We start from the raw sequence: 9,186 nt of genomic DNA on the forward strand, positions 1-9,186 counted from the left end.
GACAGGGAGCCCCACGGTCGACATGAGCGAGGAGATGAGGAACAACACGGGAAAGGGTAGTGTGCGAGAGGAAGGAAGGGCAATATTATCATTTCTCAGGTAACGTGTTAAAGTTTAACAAACTATCCAAACACCTCAAGATGCTAAAGTTTAACACTTCATTTGAGGGTGTTAAATAACACTCTGTTAAACTTTAACACCCCTTCCCAAATAGGACCTTAGGCTATTTTCCTTGGGCTCATCATGTGTTCGCTGTACCTAACTAATGACTTCTCTCGTGCTTATCTTCACATAGGAAGAAAAAGCAAATTCTCCGGTCAATCTCCAGACGCTAAACATTTTGCCAAATCTCAATGAGGGCCACACATCGCTACGCAACCTACTCGCCCATGATCCTTTGTTTTCTTCATACACCAACAGCGTGTTGCAATTCGCAACGTCCCACAAAGCTCTTCAATAATCCGGTCAGTGGTCATGTCCGTTCGCCCTTTTGCTTGCGACTTGTGTCCCTCCTCTCCCTTTCCCTCACTGTACGGCCACATCTCGTTCCATCGCATTGCATGACAAACAAGCAAGCATCATCACATTCATCATCCCCATCAACTGCTCGTGAAGAAAACGGACGCTGCGTTGAAATTCAACAGCGCGCAGGAATCGGCCGGCCTGCCGGCGCCCGCTGCTCTCAACCCCCCTCGCGCGCACGGACGAGTCTCCTCGTCGCACCAAGAAATCCACGCGGACGCAAAGAGAGAAAAGAGCCGGGAAAGAGCCCGAAATCCCCCCATCTGCTCTGCTCTGCAGCCTGCGGACTGCCTGCGCGCACCTGCCCGCGCCCCACCGACACGCTCGTGAAAACTAACGTGTGGAGCAGAGACCGTTAGGGGGAAAAGGGAAGAAAGGGCCACGGCCGGACAGGGCCCCCACGCCCGCGCGCCCAGACGCCCACCGCCGTGGCGTGCATGCACTCTTTCTCTTCTTTTCGCGAGTGGCTTGGTGCTGGTGCCGGTGTGCTCGGCTCCGATTGGCAAACGGCGAGGGCGGCATCCTCTTCCTCCCTTACCGTGCAAGCAAAGGATGGATTGCAATGGAGCCGGGCACGTCTCATGAGTCATGACGAGCCACGGTGAGCGGTGGTGGCCGGAGCCGTGTTCGATGATGTCTAGGCGAGGGCGTGGGATAGCGTCCGCGGCTGTGCCCCCACGGCCGTCGAGGACGTTAATGGGGCAAATCTTGTGAGATCGAGCTGCCTCTTGCATATGGTCACGGTGGTGATGATGTCCATGCAATGTGCGTTGCCTAAGTGGATTTAAATTTTGGATATATCTAGTTTATAATTCTATGGGACATCCATTTTTAAACTTTGTCCTGGACTGCTAAAAAACTCTGTTAATCCTTATCATCCATTTTTTACCTCATACGTTTTCAAACATCAAATGAAATAAAGCTTAGAAAACTTAACTAAACATTATTATGTTCTGCTACCTAAACTTTATTCCGGGCTCACCTGTAAGCAAAAAAGCACAAGGAAAGCATGTGGGGGCAAACAATATGCGCCCATTGCATTATTACCTTTTTCAATTTTAGCTAGGAGAGAAGGGAATTTTGGGCTGGTTGCCACTCTTTTTATAAAGTCGACCCACCCTCACCTAATGTCAAAAGAACCCGCAGCAGGGTAGGAAACCGGGGGAGAGAGAGCGAGGGGGTCCTGAAAGAAAGAACCCAAACCCAAGCAGAGAACACCACCGTTCACCTCGCCGGGGCGTCCATCCGCAACGATCTGCAGCCATGGCGATGGCTTACAAGATGGTAAAACCCAGCTTCCCGGTTAGCAGAGCCGCCGCCTCTGTCGTGTCGAAGCAGCCATGGCTGACGACGTTCTGTGTTGTGTTCTGTGCGTGCGTGGGTTGCAGGCGACGGAGGGGATGAACGTGAAGGAGGAGTGCCAGCGCTGGTTCATGGAGATGAAGTGGAAGAAGGTGCACCGCTTCGTGGTCTACAAGATCGACGAGCGGTCGCGTGCCGTGCTTGTGGACAAGGTGGGCGGCCCCGGGGAGGGCTACGAGGAGCTCGTCGCCGCGCTGCCCGGCGACGACTGCCGCTACGCCGTCTTCGACTTCGACTTCGTCACCGTCGACAACTGCCAGAAGAGCAAGATCTTCTTCATCGCCTGGTAATCCTCGCTGCTCTCTGTCTCGATTTCGTTTCGCTCGGTCCCTCAAACAATTCTCATCACCGCGCGAAAACTCTCAATTCCTTCTCTGCCATGGCGATAGTACAAGGTTTTTTCTTAGGAAAGGCAATACTGCTAAACTTGGTAAATTGCGCTGCAGAATCAATTGATTTGACGATCCGGTCCATGACCATTTACTGGTTTCTAATTTTAAGCATTCATGTACCGAGTATAATAATCTTTCTACGGTAGTGTTCATAAATCCGACCTGCACCCAAGCATTCATAACCGTAACTGTCCAAAACTGTATCTGTCAAGTTTTTCTCTGAAAGCATTCATATGCGGCTTGGAAGATGAGCAACTGAACCGTAAACTACGGCACGGAAGAAACCAAATCCTCTTGCGTCATTTGCACCGTTGAAAAATCTTTGTTTGGTGATCATAACCGTAAAAAAACCATGGTAAACGCTGTTGGTACGATTAAGAATGCACGTAATGAAATGTCATCTTACCAACTGAAAGTCAAAATATTCTCGAAGTCGTTCGGTAAATTGACGTAAATTGGCAGAATGTGTCTATCCTTCCGAGGAAAGGAAGGCGAGAGTTGCAGTCTAGAACATGTCCTGTCCCTTGTCTGAAGGAAAAAGAACTGTCATCTTGAGCCTTAGAGGTACAGGAAGGCATCACACAATTGACTATAAATCTGCAGATCCAATGACTGTTCAATCAGTGCCGCATCCTTATCTCGCAAAGAAGGAAGGTGCGCCAAGCTTTTTCGTTTTTTCCACAGAACAAAAGTTTGCTTGTGGTTAGTCGGGGTCATGACGGGGACCAAGCTTTCCTGATAAGCCCCGGCCAGGCCTCCCTTTCTCCCTGTCACTGTTGTCTTGAGTGCTCTCTACACGCATTATTTTTCTCCAAAACCTCCAGTGCCAAGGACGCCGGTTATTTTATCAGATCTGATCTAGCCTGAATCCACCTGTTGTCTAGATCTGTCAGCCCTCCTGATCCCTCACCGAAAGCGCCCATCGCCCACTCCAATAGCCATAGGCACCGTTCCGTCAGTTTTATCAACCTTACGACAGTTACCACAGTTTAATTTCCTTACTATATTTAATATATATACATCTTTCTTGGCCTGTCCGCGTCCGGCAACAAGAAAGCCATGCACGACCTGATCACTAAGCTGCACAACTGAATTATTTAACTACCGTTAACAAGTCCACTTGCTCCGGTTTCCACTTGTTAAAGCGCTATGATTCTGCTGGCGACTGCTGCTTGTGCGCTGCATTTTCCAGTGGGCTGCTGCGTGCGCAGGCAGCAGTGGGTTTGGGCGTTTGGTTTCCTGATGGATCCGTTGCCCTTTTTTCTTTTTGGCACACAGGTCACCGACGGCGTCGAGGATCAGGGCCAAGATCCTGTACGCGACGTCGAAGCAAGGCCTGCGGCGGCTGCTGGACGGGGTCCACTACGAGGTGCAGGCCACCGACCCCTCCGAGATGGGCTTCGACGTCATCAGAGGCCGCGCGCAATGAGGCTGCTCCAAGCCTCCTACGTGTGTGTACGTGTGCGCTCGTCTCCTGTCACTACTACTCACTGCTGCGCGTGTATCTGATCGATCGGCCGGATACTAATTGGCGTTGGTGTGCTCCCGTAGCGTTGATGATGCCATCTGACGAGGGTTCATGTGTGTGTGTGTGATCTAGAGGTTTGGTGTGTTTGCTTTTTGATCTCTGGTGTAGTGGTGTGCTGATGTAATATGGATGGAGTAGACGAAGCTGAGGGAGTGGCAGCGGATTAATGAAACGTCCATCTCTGCGACGTAGAATTCCACTGAACAATTGCTCCTGAATGTATACCATAAGGTGCTTCAGATTTGCTTGCGTTCTTCAGGCAGTGCTCCTTTCCAAGTACTACGGATTCGAAGCAAAGTTGTTTCCTGCTTTGACGTCAGAGTTCCTGTATAAATTTACAGTTCTTATTTCCTCAAAAAATTTACAGTTCTTTCAACGATCGAATGAAAGCAAAAGTTACAGGGACAAAGAGCAACCCTTCAGATCTGAAGAGAATACTGGACAGAGTTGATCGCACAGGTCGTATTTATGGTACACTGTTCGAAGAGAGAATCAACCACGTTGAGTCGTGGCCAGCGCCAACCACGATCGAGATGGACGCACCAGGAGCTTTTCTTGTCGGTGCTTACTCGCCGCATGGAATTCACGCTGCCGAACAAGACTGTGTGAAGGAACGTGCCGGAACAGCATGCCAGGCCCGTGTCGGCCGGCAAAAAATAAAACTGCGTGATGGGGGTTGCTTGTGCCTATAGTCTAGAGGCCCAAAAATGCACTGCCAATAGCCTACAGGGGCCCAAAAAACTGCGTGATTGCCTAGTCCGTCCATCAGGGCCCTAAAACTGCGCGTTTACTAGCCAGCGGCCCATACGATACGAGAGAATTGGACTACCTTGAAGATGGGCTCACTAATTTCGAAAGACGAGGCCCAAGCTACGCAACCTTCTCTCAAGCACCACGGAACTCGCTGCGCGCTTGCCTGACCCTGTTCTGCGCACGGCACGCGAGTACATACGCGTCGCTGTTGCTCACTCTGAAGCCGCACCGTCGCCAACCCCGTGCACGCTCCCGTTCTTCAACAATCAGCGTTCAGGCGCACATAAGGTAATGCCTCGACACATGTAACTCCAGCCGAAAAATCGAAGCATAACCTGTGTCCCTGTAGCATTCGAACGAGGGGTACTTCAACTGGTTCGTCAGCTACGTTGTATACCAATCCAGTATTTTCTATCCAAAGCTACCCGTTTTACGCCCCAAATATCGCCTCCGCTTCAAAACCTTTGCTACTCGCCAGAGGACAAAGAAAACGAGTCAATGAAGAGGCCACCGCTTTCGCAGGCAGGGACCTCACCATTTGGTACCGGGGCTACCGGCTTTGGCAGATGCCTCTGAAAAACGAGCGTGGCTAGAGCCCCAAAGACCACTTTACCGTGAAAGCACGCTCCCGTCTCCTTCCACCATCCCCACTCCCCCAGATCCGGCTTAGAATCGATGCCCGCATTAATGAAGCGGATCAGCACGAGTGCTTAATCCGCGCTTCGCCTTTTGCGACCAGATCAGTCGAGGGCTCCAGGTCCAGGTCCCCCATTCCGAGTTTCTCGCAAAGCCTCACATGCTTGTCAGTTTCTTCTGGTGCCGGCGGCGGCGCCAGGATCTTAGCAGCAGCCCGGAAGTGCCCAAAGTCCCCCAACATTACAAGCATCATGCAGCTGTATCCTGTGGAGCCGATGTGGAAATTGGCCCCAGATGTTTGAGAAAGATCAGCACGATTCGATTACACGAGACGCCCGCGGTCCAGGCGTCCAGGCAGCCACGTCCCGCCGCTCATCTTTTGACGCTGATGGCGATGGCATCACTGTCACTGGTCGAGTCACTCGGTCAGTGCCCGGCTCCCTCCCTGCAACTGCAATGCAAGGCCTTCAACCGTAGCCTATGCGCACGGACGCACACGGCAGCTACCACGAGCCCACGACCATTCCCCAGACCTTTTTCCCACCATGACGCCCCGTCCTCTCTCTGACTGAAATCCCGGGGCGGCATTACTACCGCTGCCGTACCATGCCACGGACGTTGGCAGCGGGGCCAAGGACATTACTACTGCTGCTGTACGAAGCCCACGTCGACGGCCACCGCAGCGCCAAAAGGCGAAACCGCCCCCAACATCCCACTACCTCGCAATTAACTCCCCGCGCACCGCACTACTGTCGCTTCCACTACTGCCGCTTCCACCGCTCGTCCTCGGCATCGCCACGCACGGTGCCATCACTCTCAGTCTCACTCGCTCACTCACTCATGGCGGCTCCTCGCTGCCCGTTCCCCTTCCTCCTCCTCCTCCTCCTCGCGATGCTGGCGCTGTCAGCGCCGGCGCTGCCGCGAGCCGACGCCGGCGGCGGGGAGGCGAGGAAGACGTACATCTTCCGCGTGGACCACCGCGCCAAGCCGTCCGTGTTCCCCACCCACGCGCACTGGTACGCCTCCGCCGCCTTCGCCTCATCCGGGGCCGGGGCCGCCCCGCTCGAGCCGCTCCACGTCTACGGCACCGTCTTCAACGGCTTCTCCGCGTCCGTGCCGGCGTCCCGCGCCGAGGAGCTGCGTCGCCACCCGGCCGTGCTCGCCGCGTTCGAGGACCGCGTGCGCCCGCTGCACACCACCCGGTCGCCGCAGTTCATGGGCCTCCGCGCGCGGCTCGGGCTCTGGTCCCTCGCGGACTACGGCTCCGACGTCGTCGTCGGGGTGCTCGATACCGGCGTGTGGCCCGAGCGCCGCAGCCTGTCCGACAGGAACCTGCCGCCTGTCCCGGCGCGGTGGCGCGGCGGCTGCGACGCGGGGCCCGGGTTCCCCAAGTCCTCGTGCAACAGGAAGCTCGTCGGCGCGCGGTTCTTCTCGCAGGGCCACGGCGCGCACTACGGCGCCGCGGCCGTGGCGTCCAACGGGTCCGTGGAGTTCATGTCCCCGCGCGACGCCGACGGGCACGGGACGCACACGGCCACCACCGCCGCGGGCAGCGTCGCGTACGAGGCGAGCATGCAGGGGTACGCGCCCGGGGTCGCCAAGGGCGTCGCGCCCAAGGCCAGGGTCGCCGCGTACAAGGTGTGCTGGAAGGGCGCCGGCTGCATGGACTCCGACATCCTCGCCGGCTTCGACCGCGCCGTGGCCGATGGCGTCGACGTCATCTCCGTCTCGATCGGCGGCGGCGGCGGCGTGACGGCGCCGTTCTACCTCGACCCGATCGCGATCGGCGCGTACGGCGCCGTCTCGCGGGGAGTGTTCGTGGCCACCTCCGCCGGAAACGAGGGGCCAACCTCCATGTCCGTGACCAACGTCGCGCCGTGGCTCGCCACCGTGGGCGCCGGCACCATCGACCGCAACTTCCCCGCTGAAATCGTGCTCGGCGACGGCAGACGCTTGTCAGGTGTGTCACTGTACTCCGGCAAGCCTCTGACCAATTCGTCGTTGCCGTTGTACTACCCCGGCAGGACAGGCGGGCTGTCCGCTTCGATGTGCATGGAGAACTCCATCGACCCGTCACTGGTGAAAGGCAAGATCGTCGTCTGCGACCGCGGCAGCAGCCCGCGCGTGGCCAAGGGAATGGTCGTCAAGGAAGCCGGTGGCGCGGCGATGGTTCTGACTAATGGAGAGGCCAACGGCGAAGGCCTGGTCGGAGACGCCCATGTCCTCCCTGCTTGCGCGGTGGGGGAGAAGGAGGGCGACGCGCTCAAGGCCTATGCTGCAAACGCCTCCAATCCGTCTGCAACAATTAGCTTCGGGGGCACGGTCGTCGGCGTCAAGCCGGCGCCCGTGGTGGCGTCGTTCTCGGCGCGTGGACCCAACGGACTCGTCCCGGAGATCCTCAAGCCGGACTTCATCGCCCCGGGCGTTAACATCCTCGCGGCGTGGACGGGCGCCACGGGTCCGACCGGCCTGGAAGGTGACACCCGCCGCACGGAGTTCAACATCCTGTCGGGAACGTCCATGGCGTGCCCGCACGCGAGCGGCGCCGCGGCGCTGCTCCGGTCCGCGCACCCCGGGTGGTCGCCAGCGGCGATACGCTCCGCGCTGATGACCACGGCCGTCGTGAACGACAACCGCGGCGGGCCCGTGGGCGACGAGGCCGAGCCCGGGCGCGCCGCGACGCCGTTCGACTACGGCGCGGGGCACATCACGCTCGGCAAGGCCCTGGACCCCGGCCTGGTCTACGACGCCGGGGAGGAGGACTACGTCGCGTTCATGTGCAGCATCGGGTACGAGCCGAACGCGATCGAGGTGGTGACGCACAAGCCCGTGTCGTGCCCCCCGTCGACGGGCAACGCCGCCTCGGGCTCCGACCTCAACTACCCGTCCATTTCCGTGGTGCTCCGCGGCGGCAACCAGTCGAGGACGGTGACCCGCACGGCCACCAACGTCGGCGCCCAGGCGTCCGCGACGTACACGGCGCGCGTGCAGATGGCGGCTGGCAGCGGCGTGTCCGTGTCCGCGAAGCCGGAGAAGCTCGTCTTCTCGCCGGGCGTCAAGAAGCAGAGCTTCACGGTGACGGTGACCGCGCCGTCCGCCCCGGGAACCGCGGCGCCCGTGTACGGGTACCTCGTCTGGTCGGACGGCGGCGGGCACGACGTGCGGAGCCCCATCGTGGTGACGTGGCTGCAGCCCATGTGACTGCCAAGTGGGGACGCTGCCACGTCTCGTGGAGTGGGCCCCGGAGCTGCCGATAAGGTGGCGGGCAGCAGGAGTCAAGAGGCGCAGTGGGCCAGTAACGGTAAAGTCGTGCGGTCGGGACTTGGCCATTAAAGCTGGGCATGGGACGGACCTACTTTAATTGGGTGGGGTCATGCACGCTCGCTCTGCAGAGATTGATTAACCGTGGGGCATGCTGTAACACGGTAAACAGTATGGGGGTATACTGAAGTGACAGTGGTGTGTGAAAACTATCGAGCCGGGGTGATTTTCTGCCTGGTGTTTTTACCTGCCTGTTCGTTTCCGGAGGCTACAGTACGTGCTTGCCACTGGTGGACAGTGGCAACGGAAAGTGATGGAGAAACAAGACAAAGCTACGAAATATTTGTGCCATTAGCTTGGGTATTTGTATGTGGATTATCTGAAGTAATTTACTGTCTAGTCGCATTCTCTCCGGCTAAACCTAGTCGAAGTTTTGTCTGTTCGTGGAGCATTTTCTTGTCATCTTTTCTCAGAACCTGCAGGTTTTGCTGTATGCTGTCGGGCATTTTGATGGATGGGCCATGGGTGCATATACAGGACCTCGTGACCTGATAAAGTTCGTTGGATGTTCATATACAAATGGGTGGGTCCGGCTCGGTATTCGGCGCCTTTTGGGTCATTTTCCACAAGCGCTTTGCCCGGCAGCGGCGACAACGAGGAAAGCAGGGATGGCTATGGCTTGATGCTTCTCGAGCAGGACAGCAGGAGGCGCTCAAATAAAGAAAACTCCAT

At 57.0% G+C, this 9,186-nt stretch overlaps 2 protein-coding genes across 2 annotated transcripts; both read left to right on the top strand.

Moving 5' to 3' along the window:
* Positions 1–1,641: 1,641 nt before the first annotated feature.
* On the top strand, positions 1,642–4,116 carry LOC101777854 (actin-depolymerizing factor 5). The gene is made up of 3 exons (XM_004984982.3): positions 1,642–1,806; positions 1,911–2,170; positions 3,555–4,116. The coding sequence occupies exons 1-3, from the start codon at positions 1,786–1,788 to the stop codon at positions 3,703–3,705; spliced, it is 432 nt and encodes a 143-aa protein (XP_004985039.1). The 5' UTR covers positions 1,642–1,785; the 3' UTR covers positions 3,706–4,116.
* Positions 4,117–5,797: 1,681 nt separating this feature from the next.
* On the top strand, positions 5,798–8,902 carry LOC101778260 (subtilisin-like protease SBT1.6). Its single transcript, XM_004984983.3, has one exon. It carries the CDS (start codon positions 5,800–5,802, stop codon positions 8,392–8,394), a length of 2,595 nt encoding a protein of 864 aa, XP_004985040.2. The 5' UTR covers positions 5,798–5,799; the 3' UTR covers positions 8,395–8,902.
* Positions 8,903–9,186: the final 284 nt, after the last annotated feature.

The sequence above is a fragment of the Setaria italica genome, chromosome IX, assembly GCF_000263155.2.
Source record: "Setaria italica strain Yugu1 chromosome IX, Setaria_italica_v2.0, whole genome shotgun sequence".
NCBI classification, from domain to species: Eukaryota; Viridiplantae; Streptophyta; class Magnoliopsida; order Poales; family Poaceae; genus Setaria; species Setaria italica.